The sequence below is a fragment of the Rana temporaria genome, chromosome 10 (assembly GCF_905171775.1).
Source record: "Rana temporaria chromosome 10, aRanTem1.1, whole genome shotgun sequence".
Lineage (NCBI taxonomy): Eukaryota > Metazoa > Chordata > Amphibia > Anura > Ranidae > Rana > Rana temporaria.
In genome coordinates, this window is record NC_053498.1 from 53,358,413 (window position 1) to 53,384,979 (window position 26,567).

The 26,567-nt window shown below is 43.8% G+C and overlaps 1 protein-coding gene across 1 annotated transcript in view; it reads right to left on the reverse strand.

The window, feature by feature from the left end:
* Positions 1–3,523: 3,523 nt before the first annotated feature.
* NDUFA3 (NADH:ubiquinone oxidoreductase subunit A3) overlaps positions 3,524–26,567 on the reverse strand; it is a 73,159-nt gene continuing 50,115 nt past the window's right edge. The window contains exons 3-4 of the mRNA XM_040327621.1: positions 25,333–25,410; positions 3,524–3,833 (exon numbers count right to left, since the gene is read on the reverse strand). Of these exons, the coding sequence (XP_040183555.1) occupies positions 3,742–3,833; positions 25,333–25,410 (170 nt within the window). The 3' untranslated portion in view covers positions 3,524–3,741. The remainder of the gene's footprint in view (positions 3,834–25,332; positions 25,411–26,567) is intronic.

A 26,567-nucleotide genomic window follows, 5' to 3' on the forward strand; every position in this document is an offset into this window, starting at 1 on the left:
AGGGCATGTGGCCTGGTATGGTTCAGGAGGGGGCCTCTCTCTCTCTCATCACCCCTCTTTTCCTGCGGCGTGCCAGGTTGCATGCTCGCAAAAGGGTCTGGTATGGATTTTTTGAGGGGAACCCCATGCCATTTTTTATTTCGGTGCGGGTTTCCCCTAAAATCCATACCAGCCCTGAAGGGCTGGTATGGATTTTGAGGGGGACCCCTACGCCATTTGTTTTACAAAAATTGGCACAGGGTTCCCTTTAATATCCATACCAGACCTGAAGGGCCTGATATGGAATTTGGGGGGACCCCCACGCATTTTTTTTTTTTTTTGGTTCGGGGTTCTCCTTAATATTCATACCAGACCCAAAGGGCCTGGTAATGGACTAAGGGGGGAACCCATGCTGTTTTTTTTAATTACTTTCTAAACACGGTAAACATGCGCTACTTTACAGGGATACTATCGACACCCCCCCCCCGTATGAAATTTAAAGGAATATTTAACTTTTATTGTTTCACTTTAAGCATTATTAGAATCACTGCTCCCAAAAAACTGACGTTTTTAAAACTTTTTTTTGCATTGATACATGTCCCCTGGGGCAGGACCCGGGTCCCCAGACACTTTTTATGACAATAACTTGCATATTAAATTTTAAAATTACCACTTTTGATTTCTCCCATAGACTTTTAAAGGATGTTCCTCGGCTTTCGAATTTGCCACGAAACATAAAGCTTATCCCTACTCAGGAGAAGCAGCAGAATGTATTTTGGGGTGTCATTTCACATATGCCCATGGCATGTTTGAGCAATATATAATTTCAGTGACAACTTTGTGTAAAAATGTATATATTATTTTTTTTTGTAATTTTTCAATCACTAAATCACAAAAAAATAAAATAAATATTTAATGTGCTCAACAAGCCTCTCAGCAAATTACTTGGGGTGTCTACTTTCCAAAATGGGGTCATTTGGGCGGTATTGTACTGCCCTGCCTTTTTAGCCCCTCAAGAAATGTTAGGCAGTCAAACTAAAATCTGCTTAACCGCTTCCCGACCGCCGCATGTAGATATACGTCGGTAGAATGGCACGTACAGGCACATTGGCGTACCTGTACGTCCCTGCCTTTCCGCAGGTCGGGGGTCCGATCGGGACCCCTCCCGCTACATGCAGCGGTCGGATTCCCTCGGGGAGCGATCCGGGACGACGGCGAGGCTATTCGTTTATAGCCGCTCCCCGGAGCTGAAGAACGGGGAGAGCCGTATGTAAACACGGCTTCCCCGTGCTTCACTATGGCGGGAGACTCGATCGATGATGTCATTCCTACAGCCACACCCCCCTACAGTTGTAAACACACACTAGGTGAACTACAGCGTCAAAATTGTCCAAAGTGTCCACCATAATGTCGCAGTCACGAAAAAAATCGCTGATCGCCGCAATTAGTAGTAAAAAAATAAAAATTTATAAAAATGCAATAAAACTATCCCCTATTTTGTAAACGCTATAAATTTTGCGCAAACCAATCGATAAATGCTTATTGCGATTTTTTTTACCAAAAATAGGTAGAATACGTATCGGCCTAAACTGAGGAAAAAAAATATTGTATATATGTTTTTGGGGGATATTTATTATAGCAAAAAGTAAAAAATATTGTATTTTTTTCAAAATTGGCGCTCTTTTTTTGTTTATAGCGCAAAAAATAAAAACCGCACAGGTGATCAAATATCACCAAAAGAAAGCTCTATTTGTGGGGAAAAAAGGACGCCAATTTTGTTTGGGAGCCACGTCGCATGACCGCGCAATTGTCTGTTAAAGCGACGCAGTGCCGAATTGTAAAAACCCCTTGGGTCATGTAGCAGCATATTGGTCCGGTCCTTAAGCGGTTAAACTCCAGAAAAAAAAAAAACACTTGCTTGCAGACACTATAACGCAAACCAATAAATATACGCTCATTCATTTTTTTTTTTTTACACAAGACATGTGGCTGAATGCTTTTTGGCCTAAATGTATGACTAAAATTTAGTTCATTATATAAACTTTTTGCTATAAAAAAAAAAAAATACAGTTTTGTTTATATTGCAAAAAATAAAAACCGCAAAAGTGATCAATTACCACAAAAAGAAAGCTCTATTTGTAGGAAAAAATAAATCCATTTGTTTGGGTACATCATTGCATGACCACGCAATTACCAGTTAAAGCAGCGCAGTGCCAAATTGTACAAAGTGCTCTGGTCAGGAAGGGGGTAAATCCTTTTGGGGCTGAAGTGGTTAAAGCGGAGGTTCACCCATAGAGAACACATTTTCCACTTAGATGAATGCTCGTTTTGTCTAGGGGAATCGGCTAGTTGTTTTAAAATATGACCTGTACTTACCGTTTTCGAGATCTTCTCCGTCGCTTCCGGGTATGGGCTGCGGGACTGGGCGTTCCTTCTTGATTGACAGTCTTCGGAGAGGCTTCCGACGGTCGCATCCATCGCGTCACGATTTTCCGAAAGAAGCCGAACGTCGGTGCGCAGGCGCAGTATAGAGCCGCACCGACGTTCGGCTTCTTTCGGCTACGAGTGACGCGATGGATGCGACCGTCGGAAGCCTCTCGGAAGACTGTCAATCAAGAAGGAACGCCCGCTCCCGAAGACCCATACCCGGAAGCGACGGAGAAGATGCATCTCGAAAACGGGTAAGTACTGCTCATATTTTAAAACAACTAGCCAATTCCCCTAGACAAAACGAGCAGGAATCTAAGGGGAAAAGGTAAAAAAATAAATAAATGGGTGAACTCCCGCTTTAAGAGGTATATGCAGTGGACTTTAGAGTTTTACTGCCATCTTGTGTTCAGTTTTAAATTACACTTTAGAAGTTTCACTGTTGCACTTTAAAAGTTATATACAGTTTATATGAGTTGGATCTTCATCTTGTGTTTTAATTTCAACTTGTATTATTACATACAGACTTTGTATTATTTTTAACAGCGCAGCACCATTCACTAATATTGTACAATTTTTGTTTCCGGAGTCACTATCGGTGCTTGCAGCAGTTACACTTATATTCATATATACATTTATTTGTCTTTCACCCTTAGTGATAGTGCGGGAGTATCCCCCTTCTTTTTACGTACGCGTTAGCTTCTGCATGGGAGCTCGGCGGGACGGGGTGCTTTGAATGTTGATTCTGAAAAGAAAGTGAAGGTTTTGACAAAATCTGTTGGGGTGTACTCATGTATGCTGAGCACTGTAAATGTTTGTGGGCACCTCCAATTTGAGTGCATTTTGCTTTACTAAAAACAAATTTGAGAAACAGGAGCACCGTATCTTGTGGCATAAAAAAAATGAAACTACCGCCTTTTTAATCTACATTGTCTCAGTTTTTACAAAATATATATTCTGGAGTTTTAAGTAAATTTTTATGTAAATAGTGTGGACAACATGAAAAAAGACTGGCAGCAAAAGGGTTAGAAAGACCAGGTTATCCCAGAGAAGAAACAAGAAATGGACATCTGATACACAAGTATATATTTCATGTATAAAACCCACCTAGTAGCCATTCCAATGGAGAAGCAAACTTTATTTTTGTCAGTACAACAAAATATAACCACCAAGTATTTCTTCCAAAGATGTTTAGAACAGTTATTTATATAATCTTATGCATATCATCATCTACTCATTAGAAAGGAGAATAATTTATTACATTTCCTTACAATATTTTAACCAATCTAAGAATGGTGGTGTTTATTCACATATGTCGTCTCACAAAAATTTCTATCACAAATTCTTCAGCCAGTCTAAGTTTGGCCCAACTTTTTCACATGGATGGCTGGGGACATCAGGCATATTTCCGTCATCTCGAACTGGAACTAATTGAAGATAATAGTGAAAAAAAAATTATTGCACAAGCTGCTACATTTCAAAAAGATACATAATGATGCAAAACAAAGAAACGCAGTTGGGACACCAGGGTTGGTTTACGAAAACCGGAGAGTGCAAAATCTGGTGCAGCTGTGCATGGTAGCCAAGTAGCTTCTAATTTGTGCTTATTCAATTAAGCTTTGACAAAAAAAAAACTATCCGAAAGCTGACTGGCTTCTGCATTTTGCACTTTCCAGTTTTAGTAAATCAACTCCAATGTGTGTGCTAAAAATGCATAACCTCTGATGTCAATTTACAACTACACCACTACCCCAGGATCCCATAAATGCAGTAAGATGATGCTTTAAAAGGAATTAAAACGGGATAGAAATATAAGAGCAATCTCCAAGTCTGTCTTTTTTTTATCCTTTTACTATTTAGTTGTTGGTTCAGAAGAAGAAATAGTATATCATGTGTTCAAAGGCATGTTTTTCTACATCAGTGACTTACTCATTGATACATCATCCTTTAACAAAAAAAAAAACAAAAAAACACAGGTCAGCAATTGCAGCTCCTATATCTCTTTTATACCAAATTCCACTTTAAGAAAATGTTGGCACTTTTGCTTATTAATTTAAAAAAGTGCTAGTTTGTCTGTAATGTTGCTCCCTCCAGGAGTACTTTTATCAATGGGGGCAAATTACTACAGCAATGCTGTTCACCTTGCACAGAAATTTGCCCCAGAAGAATTTTGACTTAACTGTAAAATTCCATATTTTGTACAGGGGCCAGCAAAACAATGTCTCAAATGCTGCACACCATAATGCCCAACAGTCATTTAAATAAAAGCAGGCTCAGCCCAGCTGTCCAGGTTATGCCCCTCTGATGTGTTTCACCCCACCCCCAGGGCTTTGTCATGAAGATGGACAAAAGATGCCTGGAGCAGCAACTCTAGCATTCTGAAGCAGGTTGTACAAGAGTCAGGTACAGTACTTGTAGTACAGTATTAAGGCTGGTACCTTCTGGTGATTGGACACGGGCAAAGCTTTTCAGAAACCATGCCGTGGGCATCCCCATATAACCCTACCGTGAACATAAGTCCTTCTTTTAGCAAGAAATTAATAGTATCACAGGGACGGGGGTCCTCTACTGTATTCCAAGATAGGGAATTATGACTTGCCATCAAATTTCATTTCCCTGTACAGTGCAGGACACAGGCTTGATATTCATATATCAGATATCCCCAAGCAATGAACTGGAAGGGTTGAAAAAAGAACTGTGCAAGCAGGCCTAACAAGAGCAGGGCTCCGCAGATCCAAGAAACCTGGCAGCTGAGAGCAAAGGATTGGACATCCAACTAATAGAACTTTGGTATGAACAGACGACCGGGTGGCAGCCTTACAAAAGCTGAGCAATAGAGGGATTGATGTTGAAATACTCGGGAAACTCCTACTGATCTGGTGCAGGAGTTAGCTCATATTAGTGCAGGATAAGCTGGACCTAGTACTAGTAACCTAGTAATGGTAGATTCTGAAGACCTTGCAAAGTCCAGATGAAAGGACATTTTCCTGATAGAAGCTGTGGGCTGTAGCTTTGACCACATCCAGACAGCATAGAGCAATCTTCTTTGGGTGCTTGGGAGAAAGGCACAGGGAAGGGAGGTACTAGGTGGTCTTCACTGAGGTGGTAGGCTGAAACACCTTAGGAAGAAATTAGGGTATTGGGCGCAAGACCACTTTATCCTTGTGAATTGAGCAATGGCTTCTTATGAGAACCAATAACTCAGACACATCTGACAGACGTGAGAGCCACCAAACTAGCTACCTTGCAAGAGAGGATGTCCAATGGGAGGTTTCTGGAGGGCAGAAACAAAATTGAGGTCCCAATGAAGTACAAGGTGCTTTAAGGGAGGTTTGATCTGAGAAACACCTTAAACCCTTTGCATCTAATGTTAAAACAAATCTTAAATGCCTAAGCCCAACTTTGACATGTGTTAGTAAAACGAACAAACTGGGCTTTCATTTGGAGGAAAAGGGGATAGCTCCTAATTTTTTTTTTTATTATCCAAGAAAAACTACCATAATTGTAAAAAAAATTTTTTAAATGCAACTGTATATTTCTTGCTACTACCATAACCTATTACCAAAGAACAACCCAAAATATTTTTTTGTTTTTGTTTGTACCCGTAGTACAGCCCAGAAACAATAGTACGCGTTTTGCGTTTTTTTATGCTACCTAAAACACACTGCCACCAACTACCACTGATATGAATTAAAAAATAGATAAATAAATAAATACTGACCCTGACCCAAACAATAACCCTGGGGCTGACCTAGATTAAACCTCGATCTAGGTATTTTTTTTTATTTAATTTTTTTAATTATCAGACCCGGTATCTGTGCAGTGCACTCCCAGCACAAAGGGAGATACGAAAATATGTGGCCCCACAGAAAAAAATCCCAGTCCAGTGTGGCCGTACCTTTGCGTACAGTCGCAGTGAAGGGGTTAAATAAAGGAAAGGGAAGCCAGAGGTTTTTAGAAAAACATGCACAAGGTAGAAACATGTCCCCTAAAAGTACTTAAAGGATCACTAAAGGATTTTTTTTTTTTTTTAGCTAAATAGCTTCCTTTACCTTACTGGTTTCATGTCCTTATTGTTCGTTTTTGCTTTGAAGTTGCTGTAATTCTGCTGTGATCTCCACACTTCCTGGTTGTCTGGCTTCTTATAACCACAGTACTGGGAGCTTTCTCACGGTGGTCTAAGCTGTCATTACTGTGTGTCTAAAACTTAACAGAACCAATCAGATTCATTTTAAAAACAAAACACTGCCCTGGATTTGTTTGTTTTTGTTCTGTGTGTCTCTCTAGTTCACAGGAACATGAAACCAGTTTAAAAGTGAAACTAACCTGCAGGCACATTATATGATTGATTTTTATCCATTTGTAATCACTTTTAACCACTTAATCCCCGGACCAATATGCTGCTAAATGCCCAAAGGCGTTTTTACAATTCGGCACTGCGTCGCTTTAACAGACAATTGCGCGCGCGTGCGACGTGGCTCCCAAACAAAATTGGCGTCCTTTTTATATAGGAGCTTTCCTTTGGTGGTATTTGATCACCTGTGCGGTTTTTATTTTTTGAGCTGTAAACAAAAATAGAGCGACAATTTTGAAAAAAATTCAATATTTTTTACTTTTTGCTGTAATAAATATCCCCCAAAAACATATATAATTTTTTTTCCCCTCAGTTTAGGCCAATACGTATTCTTCTACCTATTTTTGGTAAAAAAAAAAAAAAAATCGCAATAAGCGTTTATCGATTGGTTTGCGCAAAATTTATAGCGTTTACAAAATAGGGGATATTTTTATTGCATTTTTATTAAATATTTTTTCTTTACTACTAATGGCGGCGATCAGCGATTTTTTCCGTGACTGCGACATTATGGCGGACACTTCGGACAATTTTGACACATTTTTGGGACCATTGTCATTTTCAGAGCAAAAAATGCATTTAAATTGCATTCTTTATTGTGAAAATGACAGTTGCAGTTTGGGAGTTAACCACAGGGGGCGCTGAACGTGTTAGGCTTCACCTAGTGTGTGTTTACAACAGTAGCGGAGTGTGGCTGTAGGTCTGACGTCATCGATTGTGTCTCCCCTATAAAGGGGATGACATGATCGATGCGCCGCCACAGTGAAGCACGTGGAAGCCGTGTTTACATACGGCTCTCCCCGTTCTTCAGCTCCGGGGAGCGATCGCGACGGAGCGGCTATAAACGAATAGCCGCGCCGTCATCCCGGATCGCTCCCCGAGGGAATCTGCCCGCCGCACGCAGCGGGGGGGGGGGGGGTTCGATTGGACCCCCCACCCGCTAGAAGGCAAGGACGTATATATACGCCCTTCTGCCTGTCCGTGCCATTTTGCGGACGTAAATAGTCGTGCGGCGGGCGTTAAGTGGTTAAAAGGAATCAGTTAACTTTTATGTCTATATACCCTGTAAACAGTCATTTCAGCAAAAAAAATGTTTTCCTTTAGTAACCCTTTAAGGCCAAGTTTGGGTCAAGTGTGCCAGTTCTAAGAAGGTCAGAATACAGGCCACAGACTAATCTTTGGGGTTAAAGTGCCTCTGTTCACACTAGGCAAAGAAGCATAGCCCCTGGTATGATATTAGATCTTTCTCGAAGGAGGCCAACATGAGGCCCAGAACTCTCATGAAAAATCTCAGTGTGTCTTTGACCTTAATGCCTGAGTGAGTGAAAAACTTGTAAAGCGCAACACATGCGAACTGAATCGCCTCTGGGCGCTGTTTCCATTCCATGGGTAAGGAAACCACTTGACCTCAGAAGAGATGGGTTTTAATCTTTCTCCTGAAGGCCAAGTGGTCCGACTCCAGTCAGATGGTAGTTGGTAGCGTATTCCACAGCCGAGGTCCCTGGACTGCAAATCTTCGATCTCCTTTGGACTTGTACCTGGCTTTGGGTATTTGGAGTAGGCTTTGCTTTGTGGATCGCAAAATGCGATTTGGGTTATGGGCTTTTATTTTTTCGCATAGATATTGGGGGCGTTTCCTTGAATACACTTATGCGTTAGGCAGAGTGCCTTGAAAGTGATTCTGTCATTTACTGGCAACCAATGAAGGGATCTCAGCGAAGGTGATTGATTCCCATGTTTTTTTGCCAGCCATTAATCGAGCGGCCGTATTTTGAACGACTTGCAGACGAGTGATTTGGTATTTGGGGAGTCCTAGATAGAGGGCATTTGCGTAGTCAAGTCTGGAATTGATGATTGTTCCCACCACGACTGCAATGTCCTCTTTCGGGATAAAGGGGGTGAGTCTGCGTAGAAGGCTTGTGCCAAAGGGAAAGGCTGAATTTCAGGTTAGCAGTTGAAGCCTGGGCACAGCATTGATGAGCTCTGTATTTTGAGGTAGAAGCCCCTAAAAAAAGGGAATTTAGAGCTGTCCGCTTTGGGTGAAGGACCCTTTCTCTTGCGACATCCTTCATTTGTCAAGTGTCTCACCAAAGGATGTCATCCTTTAAAAAGGCATGAGTGAAATACATCTTTTACAGGCAGCTTCAGCTGTCCAGACTTTTTTTTACTTGAAAAAAACAACTTTAGTCATTCAAAGCAAATATTACAAGACAGTCAAGCACATTCGTCAATAAAAATACAGTGTCATAAGGTGAAATGTGTGCTATTTTATTTACCTAGATACCGCTAGTCATACATTCACATGTTAACGAGGACAAAGGAGCATTTTAATGTAGAACAACCTCCAGGTATGGCATAATCAGACACACGTTTCTCCATCCTCTAGCCATCTGTCCTAAACCTTGGAATACTTTTGTGTGGAGCTCCCTGTGTGTGTTAATCAGCTTCTTAAATGGCAAGTGCCATTAACAGCCTTTTTCCACATCTGTAGAGTGGGGGGGAATCCTGCATCCATCTCTGGGCAATTACTAAAAATTATGTTTCAAATATGAAAATTGTGCGATATTTATCCACCTCTACGTCAGGCAATAGCCCCAGAATACACAACTTAGGGTCAAGTACCACAGGGGATTCCATATTGTCATGCAGAAAGCGGACAACTTGTGTCCAGAAAGCCTGAATATTTGGACAACTCCAAATGAGATGGTAAAACGTGCCAATTGTGGACTGACACAGACGACAGGTCGGATTGGGTGTGTGTTGGAATTTGCCCAATCTCAGCGGTGTTAGGTAGGCTCTGTGAACAATGTAAAGTTGCGTCAGTCTATCTGACAGTTTAGGTGACGTAGTCTTGGTCCCCTCAAGCATGTCGTCCCAGTCTGCATCTTCTATTGGGCCTACGTCCTGTTCCCAAGCTGTCTTAGCCTTCTAATAATCGCTACTGTACCCTGATGTCTGATGATGCGGTATAGGTGCGAAATAAGCTTGAAGGGGTCACCCCCCAAAACAATATCTAGCACCGGTGGGGGTTCCGCCTCTACCTCCAGAGATGGCAGCTGGGTTCGGTGTGCATTACGGAGCTGCAGGTATTTAAATGCTAAGTGCTGTGGGAGTGAAAATTCCTCTCTAGGTGCCTGAAACAGTTTGAGCCCTGGGATTGATAGGACTTGTAAGTATATTATTCCATGTCTGGCCCATACCACCGAGTGAGGCCCCCCCGCTAGCTGTGACATATGGCTGTTGAGCCACAATGGGTATGAGAATAAAATTTCCAAACATTCTGTTTTTTTAAGGGATATTTCTTAGATCTGTTGGTGATGCTTTAACATCCCTGAGTTACGCCTTAAACGGGTTTACCTTAGTGCAGTCCTCCTTCACTTATCTCATCCTTCAATTTTGCTTTTAAATGTCCTTATTTCTTCTGAGAAATCCTCACTTCCTGTTCTTTTGTCTGTAACTGTAACTACACACAGTAATGCAAGGTTTTCTCCCTGGTGTGGAGAAAGCCTCTTGAGGGGGAGAGCAAGAGCGTCAGGACGCCCACTAACACACAGCTCTTTTCTCTATTTGCAAAGTAGAGAGAGTGTCCTGACACTCCTGCTCGCCCCCCTCAAGAGGCCTTCTCCACACCAGGGAGAAAGCCTTGCATTACTGTGTGTAGTTACAGACAGAAAAACAGGAAGTGAGGATTTCTCAGAAGAAATAAGGACATTTAAAAGCAAAATCGAAGAATGAGGCAAGTGAAGGAGAACTGCACTAAAGGTAAAGGAAGCTATTTAGGAAAAATAAAAAATTACCTTTACAACCCCTTTAAGGCCTGTTTTTGTGTTTGTTTCCCCGCGGAGGATTGCCTGAAGGGGAGCATGCGTCGGGTGCCCGGGTTTGTCGCAAACTAAAGACTTATAGCGTTGGAGTTCCGAGGTATTGAAGTGGTATAGGTGAGAGAGCTGTGAGGCCAAGTAATACTCATGGAGATCCGGGAGGGAAACACCTTCCATATCCGTTGGGTTCTTTAAAATGTGCCAAGCAAGTTTGTGTCTACCATTTTCCCAAACAAATGAATTCAGAATAGCTTCCATTTTTTGCTTGAAGATTTTTAAGGGAATGTATAAAGGGGCGTGCCACACCATGTATAACATTTTGGGCAAAATTATCATTTTTATAATATTTATGCGCCCCATCACCCCTAAGGATAATCTAGCCCACGTTTGCGTTTTGAGTTTGATCATGTCAAAACAGCAGTGCCACATTTAGAGGTGTATAGTCTGTCAATCTCCTGGTGACCTCAACTCCTAGGTATCTAATCCTGGACACTCTAGAGCGTGGCAGTGGAGGGGTCACCATAGGGGGGGGGGGGGGGGGGAAGACATCTATGTAGTGATAACAATCTATGGGGAGAATTTGGGACTTGTCCCAATTAATGTGCAGTCCCGAGATAGCCACCCATTTGTTCAATAAGTCGTAGCGCAGTTTGCAGTGATGGTCCTTGGTCTGCCATGTATAGGATAGTATCATCCACGTATAGGCCTATCTTATCAACTGTGTTACCCCGATGCAAACCCTGAATATGTGTTCTAATGGTGATAGCCAGTGGTTCAGCGGCCAAGGCATATAGCAACGGGGAGAGGGGACATCCCTGACGAGTACCCCTCTCTAGAGGAAATCGCTCCGAGAGCCATCCATTAACAATGAATCTCGCCTTGAGAGTCTGATATAGGAGTTGCACCCATTTTATGAAATACGGCTTTGGCCGTATCCAGCGCCATCACCACCCTGGTTCCTGAGTTATGTCGCGCCTGAATATTCATGTACAATCATCTAATGTTCATGGCAGTGTTCTTCCCTGGCATGAACCCCGTTTGGTCAATGTGAATAAGTGACAATATGGCAGCATTCAACCTAGTTGCTAATATTTTAGCTAAGATTTTAATATTCACCTGCAGTAACGAAATTGGCCGATAAGATTCAGGGTAGTGGGGTTCCTTACCAGGTTTGGGGAGTACTATAATTTGGGCTTCCTGCATTGATTCAGGGAGTATGTTTGTATTAAAGATAGAATGATACAGGGCATTTAGCTTGGGAAAAAGAATATCGGAGTAGGTATCATAAAATTCCAAAGGGAGTCCATCCAGACCTGGTGCTTTAGATTTGGCCAATTGAGCAACCGCCTCAGCAATGTTATGTGTCGTAATAGGCGCATCTAATAGTTTAACCTGCTCTTGGTTATGCAGAGGAAAGTGGATGGTGGCCAAATAGGACTGCAGTTCCCCATGCGTGTGGGTTCCCTGAGACTTATAGAGGGTACTATAGAATTGCTGAAATTTAGCTGCAACTTGACTAGGGTCAGTAATACTACGTCCATTAGGGTCAGTAAGCGAAACCACCACCGGAGGCTTATTATTCAAATGAGCCAGATAGGCCAGCAGTTTCCCCGCTCTCTCCCCCTGCTCATACACGCTCTGCCTGCAGAAAAAAAACAGCTGTTCAGGTTTTTCCGTGTGCAGTTGCGTAACCATTCGCGACTGGAGTCTTAGTCTATTAAGATTTTCAGGGGTTGGGCTGGCAGAATATGCAGCTTCGAAGTCTCAAAGTTTGTCAGAGGTTACATAAAGTATAGTAGTAGAAACATGTTTACGTCTATTTATTCTGGCGGATAATAGCCTGCAGGCGTGCGCATTAAAGTCGTCCCATTACGAATTGAGGGTATAGGGCCCCTGCAGTCTATCAAAAAAGAGGAGCAATTCTCTTGCTATGGAATCATGGTCTGTGAGGACCGACAACCAGTGGGGATTAAGTCTCCACAGTCGCGCTGGGGAGGCAACTCGAAGAGACACCGTCAGCCAGCACAGGGAGTGGTCTGACAGGATTCTGGGGTAAACCCTGAACCCGTAACCTTAGGCAACAGAGCCCTGGAAACGAGAATATAATCAATCCTGGACATTGTGTTGTGGCTTTGCCGAATAACATGTGTATGCTCTGGTCGTGGGGTTTTTGTGTCTCCAGATGTTAATAAGGACAAACTCTGTCAGCGTACGACATAGTCTAGTGTGTAATGGCTCGCCCGGTCCAGGGTCAGCCCGCACAAGGCGATCTAGTGTTGGGGTCATTGTACCGTTCAAGTCGCCCAGCCACACCACTGGTAGCGATGGGTACTGTGCCATGTAAGCAAGGCCCTCCGTCACCACATCTGACCTGTAAGGAGGAGGGATGTATCTAGCTAGAATCAGTATAGGGGCACCCCCCACAGTGGCATGCATAAAGAGGTATCTACCCTGCCAAACCGACACCACAGATACCAGTTCAAAAGGAGTAGATTTAGCAACTAGCACTGTAAGCCCCCTAGACATGTTGGTATGAGTGCTATGGTATGCCCACCCCACCCAGGGGCGTTTCATGGCTGCCTGTAAATGCCTAGTGACATGCGTTTCTACCAAGGCGATGATATCAGCCCTCTGACCCTTAAGATAGTGTAATACAGCCATATGTTTGATTTTATCCCGCATTCCCCGCACATTCCATAGTAGGAATTTAACATCTGCCATACTGCTTAGAGGTATAATCCGTGCGCACGGATCCGCAGGGTATAATCAAGTAGGGTTTCAGGATCAGCATGCAAATACCTATACATTTTACAAGCATTACCCGTGCCGATTTGGTTCTACCATTTACATAACTAAACATACATGTTGCATATATGGTGAGTGCTCATTCAAAATCATTCCAAGTAAACAACATGTGCGCAATGGTGCCAACATTCCCAATGCTTTGATCCAGGGATCCGGCATTTCCTTCCCTCCCAGCTTCTCACCTCCCTAACTTGGTGGAAGCATGCAGTCCCTTGCAACCTTTATATGAATTAGCTTCCAGCCATCAACATTAGCTGGAGGTACTGTAATTAAACAATAGTAAGCAGAAAGGTACGAAATAATGAGGAAACAATAGGGGTTGCAAACAAACATAACGGGGGCGATTATTCACTGTGCAGCGCAAGATTAGGGCACTAAGCATGTCCTACACGTCTCTTCCTGAGTGAGACTCATGCTTCAAGGTCATCTTCGTGCACTAAAGTTCTTGGGGCCTCAGCCCTATGGTATCTCCATGGAAGGGCTTTGGGGGCAGTTAGAAGTATTGGGTGTTAATCTCTGTGGTCCAAGCAGCTCCAGGCCAAGGGCCGAATGTCCAGGAGTATCGACAAGCGAAGTCCCTTCTTCCCCAGGGAAGCGTGAGGGTCGGGCCCCTAATAGGAGGGCCTTCAAACACATATCATGTAATGTGTGGGTCAGGAAAGTGGGGGGGGGGGGGGGGGGGAGAGGCAAACGGAGGGAGCTTGTGTGCAAATAAACAAAAATAGTGAGATGAAACTACCCCCACAGCAGAGGGGACATTTAAAAAAAGTGAGGCCTGCCAGCATCTGGCAATGACAACAGTACTCACAGTATCAGGCCATGCAAATGTTCAGCCATCCTCGTTGATCCAGCCAAGACCTTCGGGTCTTCAAAAAATAGGGCTCTGCCATCCTCTTCCACTCTGTCTGGCCAGGAACAACATGGCATATTTAACTGGTTGCCGACCAGCCGCCGTCGTTCTACCGCGGCAGGTCAGCTCCCCTGCGCGAGAGCACGTAGCTATACGTCGGCTCTCGCGCAGGCCACTAGGGGCGCGGGCGCCCCCGACTCCCGTGCACGTGCCTGGCGGGCGTAATCGCCGCCGGGCACACGCGATTGCTCGTTACAGAGCGGGGACCGGGAGCTGTGTGTGTAAACACACAGCTCCCGGTCCTGTCAGGGGGAGAAATGCTGATCTTCTGTTGATACAATGTATGAACAGAAGATCAGTCATTTCCCCATGTCAGTCCACCCCCCCCCCCTACAGTTAGAACACACCCAGGGAACATACTTAACCCCTTCCCCGCCCCTAGTGTTAACCCCTTAACTGCCAGTGGCATTTTTATAGTAATCAAATGCATTTTTATAGCACCGATCGCTATAAAAATGCCAATGGTCCCAAAAATTTGTCAAAAGTGTCCGAATGTCACAGTACCGCCATTACTACTAAAAAATAAAAATAAAAATGCCATAAAAATACCCCCTATTTTGTAAACGCTATAACTTTTGCGCAAACCAATCAATAAACGCTTATTGCGATTTTTTTTTAACGAAAAATATGTAGAAGAATACATATCGGCCTAAACTGAGGAATCTATTATTTTTTATATATTTTTGGGGGATATTTATTATAGCAAAAAGTAAAAAATATTCATTTTTTTCAAAATTGAGGCTCTATTTTTGTTTATAGCGCAAAAACTAAAAACCGCAGAGGTGATCAAATACCACCAAAAGAAAGCTCTATTTGTGGGAAAAAAAGGACGCCAATTTTTTTTGGGAGCCACGTCGCACAACCGCGCAATTGTCAGTTAAAGCGACGCAGTGCCGAATCGCAAAAAGTGCTCTGGTCTTTGACCAGCAATATGGTCCGGGGGTAAAGTAGTTAAGGTGTACCACCCTGAGCCGCAGCCTAACATCCTAGAATTGTGCCCTTTTTCTTTGGACTTCATTAGAGAAGTCAGGGAACAGCCGTTTCCCAGGGCGATGTCACTTTTCTCTCTAGACAACCAAAGGATTTTATCTCCGTCTCTGAAATTAAGAAACCTGGCGATAAAGGTCCTGGGGGGGGGGGGGGGGGGGGGGGCTCCCGCAGATGGAGGTTTAGCTGGGATGCGGTGCGCCCTTTCCACTGCAAACATAGCAGAAAAGGCTTCTCTTCCAAAATGTTGCATCAGAAGGGATTCCAAGTATTCAGCAGGGTTGGTACCTTCAGCCATTTCAGGTAGACCGATGAACCGGAGTTTACAGCGTCTCAAGCGGTTTTCCATGTCGTCCTTATGAGCGTGTAGCTGGCGGATCTGGTGTTGCAGGTCCTCTGTGGTGTGGCTCAGGGGGTGCAGGATGTCCTCTGCCGCTTCGCATCTCGGCCTCGGTGACTATCTTTTACCTTAGATCCTTAGGTCCTGGCGCAAAAGGGAGATGTCAATCTTGACCTCATCTATTTTGGCTGCAGCGACACAATGGCATCCAGGACCTTAGCTGTATCCGCGCCCTGTTGGACCGTCGCGGAGCATGTGCCCTCGCCGTCTTTGGCCTGCGGTTCTTGATCCTGATGGCGGTATTTTGCCAGCTTGTCCACCGCCTCAGAGGTCCTTTTCGGCGGAGACATGGTCCCTCCCTGCTCTAGAATGTGACCAGGCCGTCACCGAGTGGAGCAAGATGGCCGTTGCTCTGGAATTTAGGTCAGGGCCACAGACCATGCCCTAAGGCAGATGCAGGGCTTGTATGTATTGCTACAGTGGCCTCAGGCAGACCAGTGGCCGTTCTAGGGGGTTTTGTGCCCCCATGGCAGTCAGAGAGGCCAGGAAAGCTCACCCAGGCTGCCGCCGGGTGGAGCAATATGGCCGCCACTCTCTAGAGAGTAGGCCGAAGCCGTGGCCCGTCCGGAGGCAAAGGCAGGGTATGTGTGTGGCTGGCCGCCACTCCTGGAGGGGATGGAATGCTGAGGTGCCAGGGAGAGCAGGCGAGTGTGCTGGAGGCCGCCGCCGGGTGGACCAAGATGGCCGCCGATCCGAGAACCAGGCTGAAGCCGCGGCCTGTCCTGAGGCAAAGACAGGGTGCGGGTGTGCCTCGGCAGCGTCCCCAGGCCGTCCGGTTGCTGTCCCAGGAAGGGATGGCGTGCTGAGGTGCCAGGGGTAGCAGGAGTGTGAGCTGGAGGTCGAGGCCGGGTGGACCAAGATGGCCGACACTCCGGGAACTAGGTCGAAGCCGCAGACTTTCCCAGGGTAAATGCGGGACCGGAGATTCTGTCCACAGCAGCGTTCTATCAATCCGGCAGGCTCCAGGGGCAGCAGGTGAGGCAGATCAGGTCCCCGGGTGCATATGATGGCATCAGATGCGCAGGATATAGGCAGGATGGTTGTATAAGGATTATGGGCAAGCAGAGCTCTCTCTAGATGCGACCTAAGCCATTGCTCTCCAGGCCACGCCCTGTCCAGGCTTTTTAGCCATAAGATTTTTCACATATAGACAACATTTCCTGGGCCAGATTGGTGTATTTGACATACTGTGACCTGCAGTTGCGCCCATCTGAAATTTTTTTTTTTTAGCCATCACTAAAAGAAAATTGGGACTTCGCTGGGGTGTAACATCAGTTCCCAAGACAATTGGAACCTTTGTCTTTCACAGAAAATTAAAAGATAATTTCTCCTTTTGTAACATGTTGCACCAATATTCAGGGTATTAACATATAGCATGTTACTATAGCACCCCCCCTTGTTGTGACAATGAACAGGGGATCTTCTCCCCCAATTTGTGGTAACAATTTACGAAAAAAAAAAAAAAAAAAAAAAAAGTGGGGTTTCAGTCGCGTCAGAGTTCTGTGATTGTGAAATCTTTGTGGTTGTCGGCTTTTAGTTCTCAATGAACTTCCAGGGGGCTGTTCAATGATTCTTAATGTCAGAATGAAATTGCATGCCCGTACGATGTATGGGCAGACAGCTTACACTGACAGTAAATGCCCTTTTTTATTTTACCTGTATTTATTTTTATTTTTTTAAGTCAACGTCTCATTTTAAGATGGCAAAACAAAGGCAGGCTGTAGTGCGTCAAGAACATCAACCTGGCCCAGAAAGAGGTCACTGAATATATTGTTTTTTTCCCCATTGTGGAGGAACAAGGCTAGTTAAAGCAACTCTATTGTCTCCAAAATTTCTCATAATATTGAATTTGCATTTCCCATATTTTGTGTGTGTCATTTACCTGTAAGACCCTTGCTTGTGTAAATATCCAATAGCCCTCAGACTGCAGCTGAGTGCCACTATTTTAGATGGTATGTCAGCATCCCTAGCAGACTCAAAGCGGTCACTCAGATGACACGCGATATAGTATTCCCTCCTCCCGCATCTACATAAAAGGCTATGTAGTGATAAGGAGAAAAGGATTTTGAAAAGCAGACAGCAATTAGACATTCCCAGGGGAGGAGAGCGTCATGGCGTACAAGGAGGGAGGGGGCTGTATTAGGGATAGACTCTTCCTGGAGTAGTCAGATTTTCTTGCAAGCTCAAAGGCACATTGCAAGTGAACATTTAACACATTTAATTACTCTGTGCCTTTAACTGCATTTTTTTTCTTTTTTTTTAGGGATATACGCTTTAAGGCTACGTCTACACTTATTGTTGTCTGAAAAGTAATCCACAGCAGATCAATTTTCTGAGTGTGGCTAACCGGCTGTTATCGGGTGTTCAGGAGGCTGCAGGATATTTTTTTTTGCCGATTTACAATGGTACTAAAGTGCGGCAACTGGGAGCCAAGCATTTGCCTTGTGGTTGCAGTGCAGCTTGAATAGGCAATTTTGCCTGTCAACTCTACATTCTGGGTTAAATCTGCATGTGACTGGCCCCTCCAGCTGTATTGTAGGCTTCAGGCGGGTGGGTGCTTTGCAACTGCTGTGCACTTCGGACACAACGGATCATAGATCGGGTAAAGGACCGATTACAGCGGCCCTTTACCATATCATAAGCTGTGTCCAATTACAGCTGACTACATGTAAACAGACTTGCTGGTTATCGGCAGTCCTGTCTTTATGCCAACCCTCAAAGTTTCCACTTGCCTGCTCGCATTTGGCAAGTGGAAATTAGTGGAGCAGGGGTGGATGGGCCAGCAGTTTTCTGGATGATCGCTTCTTGCAGAAGCAGTGCAGCTTTTTTTCTACAGGGCATCTGATGGTCGCACCGATTCAGCCAGAAGTGATCAGCCAGGAAACTGTCAGAAGGATCGTCGGCCAGATCACACGGAGCGGGGATTTCCCACTTGTATATGAAATGCAGACCATGAGAGCATGTGGCAATCAGACTAATGAATGTACAGGTACTACTGATCTCCCTAAAGATCTGAATGTTTTTCACCTGCCCAATAATTGTGTGGGAGAACCTGTGGATTGTAACAGGGAGGAGCCTTGGAGTCGTGAGATCAAGACACCAGGGATTGTGGGATAGATCCCCCGCCCAAAGACCTACAAGCTTTGCTGACTTTCCTTGGAGGCCTGGAGGTCACCGACATCTGGTGAGTGAAGTGTGACAACAATATAACATGTGGTGTAACACACAGGGGAATCCCTGGGAAGGAAGCACAAAGCACTCAAGAGTGCACCAAAGACTTTTTGCACTGTCACTTTATTATCAATGTTCATTTGTCACTTACAGTATCTCACAAAAGTAAGCACACCCTCCACATTTTTGTAAATATTTTATTATATCTTTTCATGTGACAACACTGAAGAAATTACACTTTGCTACAATGTAAAGTAGTGAGTGTACAGCTTGTATAACAGTGTAAATTTGCTGTCCCCTCAAAATAACTAAACACACAGCCATTGATGTCTAAACCACTGGCAACAAAAGTGAGTACACCCTAAGTGAAAATGTTCAAATTGGGCCCAATTAGTCATTTTCCCTCCCTGGTGCTATGTGACTCGTTAGTGTTACAAGGTCTCAGGAGTAAGTGGGAAGCGGGTTTGTTAAATTTGGTGTTATCGCTCTCACTCGCTCATACTGATCACTGGAAGTTCAACATGTCATCTCATGGCAAAGAACTCTGAAGATCTGAAAAAAATAATTGTTGCTCTACATAAAGATGGCTTAGGCTATAAGAAGATTGCCAAAACCCTGAAACGGAGTTGCAGCACAGTGGCCAAGACCATACAGCAGTTTAACAGGACAGATTCCACTCAGAACAGGCCTCGCCATGATCGACCAAAGAAGCCGAGTGCACATGCTCAGCATCATATCCATGGGTTGTCTTTGGGAAATAGACGTATGAATGCTGCCAGCATTGCTCCATAGGTTGAAGGGGTGGGAGTTCAGCCTAGAAAATAATGTTGGCCACCAAGGTAGATTTTATTTAAATCAAGTCGATTTAAATCAGTATTTAAATCATTAGTAAAAAGACTTGATTTAAATCATGTTTTTTAAAGTGCAACTGTCATCTCTGTCCTGCAGCGGCTCCTCCTCTGACCCTCTGGGACGGCTGGTGACAGCAGGTGACACAAAAAGGTGAGGGATGTTGCGACAGCAGGTGAGTGGATGTCCGCCAACAGGCAGTGCCATGATTGATCTGAAATAACAGGTGCTCTTTAACCGCCCACTGGCCGTCAAATGACGGCTGGACGTTACGGCTCTTTTGTTCTGGGCGGGCATCATATTATGTCCTCGCCTTCCCGTGCCACTAGGGGGCGCACACACGCTGTCGCATCACTGGGAACCCGGTGCACGTGCCTGGCGGCAACGATGTTCGCCGGGCACCCGCGATTGCCCAGTAACGGAAAAGGAGCGTGGATCTGTGTGTGTAAACACAGATCCACGCCCTGTCAGGTGAGTGGAGACCGATGGCGTGTTCCTTGTACAGAGGAACACCGATTGGTCTGCTCCTCTTGTAAGTCCCCTGCCCCTACAGTTAGAATCACTCCCTAGGACACATTTAACCCCTTGATCACCCCTAGTGTTAACCCCCTTCACTGCCAGTCACATTTATACAGTAATCAATGCATTTTTATAGCACGGATCGCTGTATAAATGTGAATGCTCCCAAAATAGTGTCAAATGTATAGATTTTTACACAATTTTTTTTTTATTAAAATAAAAAATAAAAATCGATAAAAAAAATATAAAAATTGGATATTTATTTTTTTAACTGGTTGCCGACCAGCCGCCGTCGTTTTACGAGGGCAGGTCGGCTCCCCAGCGCGAGAGCCTGTAGCTATACGTCGGCTCTCGCGCAGGCCACTAGGGGCACGTGCGCGCCCCCCGCTCGCCCCCGACTCCCGTGCCCGGCGGGCGGGATCGTCGTCGGGCACACGCCATCGCTCGTTACAGAGCGAGGACCGGGAGCTGTGTTTGTAAACACACAGCTCCCGGTCCTGTCAGGGAGAAAAATGCTAATCTTCTGTTCATACAATGTATGAACAGAAGATCAGTCATTTCCCCATGTCAGTCCACCCCCCTGCAGTTAGAACACACCCAGGGAACATACTTAACCCCTTCCCCGCCCCTAGTGTTAACCCCTTCACTGCCAGTGGCATTTTTATAGTAATCCAATGCATTTTTATAGCACTGATCGCTATAAAAATGCCAATGGTCCCAAAAATGTGTCAAGTGTCCGAAGTGTCCGCCATAATGTCGCAGTACCGAAAAATAAATAAATAAATAGCTGTTCGCCGCCATTACTAGTAAAAAAAAATATTAATAAAAATGCCATAAAAATACCCCCTATTTTGTAAACGCTATAACTTTTGCGCAAACCAAACGCTTATTGCGATTTTTTTTAACGAAAAATATGTAGAAGAATACGTATCGGCCTAAACTGAGGAAAAACATTTTTTTTAATATATTTTTGGGGGATATTTATTATAGCAAAATGTAAAAAATATTATTTTTTTTCAAAATTGTCGCTCTATTTTTGTTTATAGCACAAAAACTAAAACAGCAGAGGTGATCAAATACCATCAAAAGAAAGCTCTATTTGTGGGGGAAAAAAGGACGCCAATTTTGTTTGGGAGCCACGTCGCACGACCGCGCAATTGTCAGTTAAAGCGACGCAGTGCCGAATCGCAAAAAGTGCTCTGGTCTTTGACCAGCAATATGGTCCGGGTGTTAAGTGGTTAATTATTGAATTATATCCACCCTGGTGGCCACTTAAAATATTGACACTTGTGGCCCAATTTATAATTTTTCACTTAGAAGTGTACTCACTTTTGTTGCCAGCGGTTTAGACATTAATGGCTGTGTGTTGAGTTATTTTGAGGGGACAGCAAATTTACACTGTTATACAAACTGTAAAGTCACTCCTCTATTCTGTAGCAAAGTGTAATTTCTTCAGTGTTGTCACATGAAAAGATAATAAAATATTTACAAAAATGTGAGGGGTGTACTCACTTTTGTGAGATACTGTATGCTTACAGTTGCATTAGTGTCCGTCACTTATTATCACATTAGTGACATTCATAGTATGTCAATCTTTGGATACCATTAACCACTTAAGCCCCGGACCATATTGCTGCCTAAAGACCCACGGGTTTTTAGTTTGGGACTGCGTCGCTTTAACAGACAATTGCGCGGTCGTGCGACGTGGCTCCCAAACAAAATTGGCGTCCTTTTTCCCCCACAAATAGAGCTTTCTTTTGGTGGTATTTGATCACCTCTGCGGTTTTTATTTTTTGCGCTATAAACAAAAATAGAGCGACAATTTTGAAAAAAATGCAATATTTTTTACTTTTTGCTGTAATAAATATCCCCCAAAAACATATATAACATTTTTTTTTTCCTCAGTTTAGGCCGATACGTATTCTTCTACCTATTTTTGGTAAAAAAAAAATCGCAATAATCGTTTTATCGGTTGGTTTGCGCAAAATTTATAGCGTTTACAAAATAGGGGATAGTTTTTTTGCATTTTTATTTTTTTTACTACTAATGGCGGCGATCAGAGATTTTTTTCTAGACTGCGACATTATGGCGGACACTTCGGACAATTTTGACACATTTTTGGGACAATTGTCATTTTCACAGCAAAAAATGCATTTAAATTGCATTGTTTATTGTGAAAATGACAGTTGCAGTTTGGGAGTTAACCACAGGGGGCGCTGTAGGAGTTAGGGTTTACTTTGTGTGTGTTTACTAGTGTAGGGGGGTGTGGCTGTAGGAATGATGTCATCGATCGTGTCTTCCCTATAAAGGGAATGACGCGATCGATGCGCCGACACAGTGAAGCACGGGGAAGCCGTGTTTACACACGGCTCTCCCCGTTCTTCAGCTCCGGGGAGCGATCGCGACGGAGCGGCTATAAACAATATATAGCCGCGCCGTCGTCCCGGATCGCTCCCCGAGCGGACCCGACCTCCGCATGTACCGGGGGGGGTCCCGATCGGACCCCCCACCCACGTCTAGCAGAGGACGTACAGGTACGTACATGTGCCTGTCCGTGCCATTCTGCTGACGTATATGTACATGAGGAGGTCGGGAAGTGGTTAATATATGTTATAACAAGCGTTGGCAAAGATTATTTTATTGTTGGTTAATTCTTTTGTTGGATGAATAGACAGCAGATGCACACTTCATTACTATTTTCCTAGGCAATGGGGTTTCCTATTCTTCAGTTTTCTGTCAAAGTCTCGCCTCCTGGACTAGCTCATACGATAGACAGCACACTGGTCCAATGCGAGTCCAGGAGGCGAGACATTGTTGACAGCGGCTGGTGTTTCATATACAAGTGTGAGAATCCCGCTCTGTGTGACCCGGCCAGCAATCCTCCCGATTCCTCCTGCAGTGATGGGCACAGATGAGGCTGCACTGATGGGCACCACCAATGGGCACCGATGAGGGGCTGCACTGATGGCCACTGATAAGGCAGCACTGATATGGGCATGGATGAAGCTGCACCGATGAGCATGGATATGCTTTAAGATAAAGTAGGTGGTACTCATACTTACCATCCAGGTCCATCCAGATCCAGCCATGTTGCACAAGAGATTTAGCTGTCCGGGACTCCCCTCCTCATTGGCTGAGACAGCAGCACAGCGCCATTGGCTCCTGATGCTGTCAGTCAAAGTAAGTGAGCCAATAAGGAGAGAGAGGGGCGAAGCCGGGTCACAGCTCCATGTCTGAATGGATCCAGGGAGCTGTGGCTCAACTTGGGTGCCCCCATAGCAAGCTGCTTGCTGTGGTGGCACCCAAGAGGAGGGAGGGACCTGAGAAGTGGAGGATCTGGGCTGCTCTGTGCAAAACCACTACAAAGAGCAGGTAAGTATATCATGTTTTTTTTTTCTTTTTAGTTAAAAATACCAGACTTTCGTATCACTTTAACCACTTGCTTACTGGGCACTTAAACCCCCTTCCTGCCCAGGCCAATGTTCAGCTTTCAGCACTGTCATTCTTTGAATGACAGTTGCGTGGTCACGCTACACTGTACCCATATGAATTTTTTTATCGCACAAATTCAGCTTTCTTTTGGTGGTATTTAATCACTACTGGTGTTTTTTTTTTTTTTTTTGCCAAAACAAAAAACTGAAAAAAGGAGCCTCATCAGTGCTGATGTGCGCTGATGAGGCTGTACTCATGGGCACTGATATGGCGGCACTGATAGGCACAGATGAGGCAGCACTGGTGGACATTGAAGAGCACTGCTTAGCAGTATGTATGGGCACTGGTAGGTGGCACTGTCTCGTTTACATCACGTGATCAGCTGACCATGTGGTAAGGGACCGGGATCGGCTTCTTACTCCAATCTGTGATTAGCTGAGTCAGAATGCTTTCAAGCTATCCAAATATATATATATATATATATATATATATATATATATATATATATATATATATATATATATAATCTCTTCAACCATGACCCCGGTAAACCACTTCAAAGCCGCAATGTATATATACATATTGCGGTCTTGAAGTGGTTACCAGAGGTCAATGCAGGTCGCAATGGAATAGCAAAGAAGGTATTAGTCTCGGAGCATTTGCAAGTACTCATGCAAATGCTTAGTATAGCCAGCGATACTGGTATCGGTGCAACACTAGTGCCCATCATTGCTACATTTTATAAACAAAGACATTTTTTATTTAATAATTTTTCTCATTTTTTATTTCATTTGTTTAGCAAAAAAAAAAAAAAAAAACCCCAGTAGTAAGAAAGAAAGCTTTATCTGTCTCAAAAAAAAAAAATTATTTGGATACAGGGCTGCGTGCGCAATTGTCATTAAAAATGCCATAGCACTGAAAGCTGAAAATTGGGCAGGTAATGGGTGAAGGTGCCCAGTATTGATGTGGTTTAGCAATAAGCTCAGCAAACATGTATGGAATGAAGAGCTCACTAATAAAAGCAAGGAAGAATATATATAAAAAAAATATATAAATATATATATATATATATATATATATATATATATATATATATATATAATCAGTTAAGCCCCGTGCACACGATCCGAAAATCGTACGAAAAATGCCGCTTTCGAAGCGATCATACGATAATCAGATAGTTAGTACAGAGCTTTCGAGAGCCGATCAGGACAGTTCATCCAAATTTAATCTATAGGACATGCACAAATTTTTAATCAGTACAGCTGTCGTTCGAAAATGCAATACAAATGCATTACAACACATGACATCACTTCCGATTTTTTATTCTGCCATACGAGAATTTTCGTGACTTTAGAAAACTCATCAGATTCGACGCGAGATTAGCATAGAAAAAAAACCAGACGATCATTCGTCCGATAATCGAATCGTGTGTACCGGGCATTACTCCGTCCCCTGATATCCGGTCATAACTGAATTTTAGTTCTGGGTGGACAAACCTTTAAAAAAAAACTGTCTATATCCTCATCCTCGCACAGCATTTCATGTGAAATGATACTCTCTGGAAAGACTTCCTTTAACCACCCAAGTACATACTGCATACAGTGCATATGTTGTCTAAAATGTACAGCATATCCCCAAAAAGAAAACAGCACAAGAATCTCACAAAAACCTCACTTACCTGGATATGTATAAGGAATAGCTTTGTTGTACATTGAAGCATACTTTGTGTATGGACTGACAATGGGAAGCACAAGAGCTGTAAATACAAAAATGGGAAAGAAGTCACAAAATATGTTTTTTTTAAAAACAATAAATGGCGTATGTCTTATATCCTTGACATTTTGTAAACAAAATCTAAAAGAAGTATAGGATGGGTTAAATAACTAGCAGATGTTACATCACAAATCAGCTGATCTTTTAGTTTTTCCAGCATGTGCATTTGAACTTTCCTGCAGCTCCCAATTAGGCCCCTTTCACACTGGGGCGACGACCCATTACCCATTAATTTCAATGGGCAGGAGCATTGGAGGAGCGGTATACACACCGCTCCTTCGAGCAGCAGCTGTTTCAGGTCACTTTGCAGGCGCTATTTTTAGCTTTATAGCGCCTGCAAAGCGACCCAGTGTGAAAGCGGTCCAACGGTCCATTTGCCATTTTAAAAGTTCTCAGGGGGTGTATACAACTTCAGCAACACACTGCCTCTGTTCCCCCTCCCCTTAGAGACGTGGCTGCAGAGAAGATCCTTTTCCTCTGAGAACTGAACTCAGATAAAAACTTCTCAGTTTATAAACGTACACCCATAGGCTTGCTTTGCGTTCCCATTCAGAAAGCAAACCTACTATATATATATATATATATATATATATATATATATATATACATATATACACACACACACACACACACACACACACACACACACAGCAATTTGTGTTACCAAGCAGGAGGACCCCGTGATTTTAGGAGAAGCAAGCACGATTGTTCAGGCGTGTGCTGGCTTCATTATAGAGCCAGCGTTAGAGCTCAGGGCCCCACAATCCTGTGTGTCTGAAGGAAGCCAAAAGCATAGAATGCTTCAATGCTGAGCCAATGCACATATGCATCCATGGGGAACAACTGACCACAGCAGTCAATTTCAGATACATTTTGATAGCCTGGGCCACATCCAAAGTGTAAAGGGCCTTGTCCCCCAACTAAGGCCTAGAAAAGAAAAAGGAAGGTAACGCTCCTGGTTGGGATGGAAAGCTGAAACCTCCTTGAGCGAAAACTACATACCACTTTATCATGGTAAAGTACCAGAGACAACTCCCTGCAAGAAACAGCCACAAAAAAGAATAAAGGAAGGTCCTGAATTGGCTCAAAGAAAATCTAGAAGAACAATGAAAAAAAAAAAAAAAAAAACACAATAAAAAA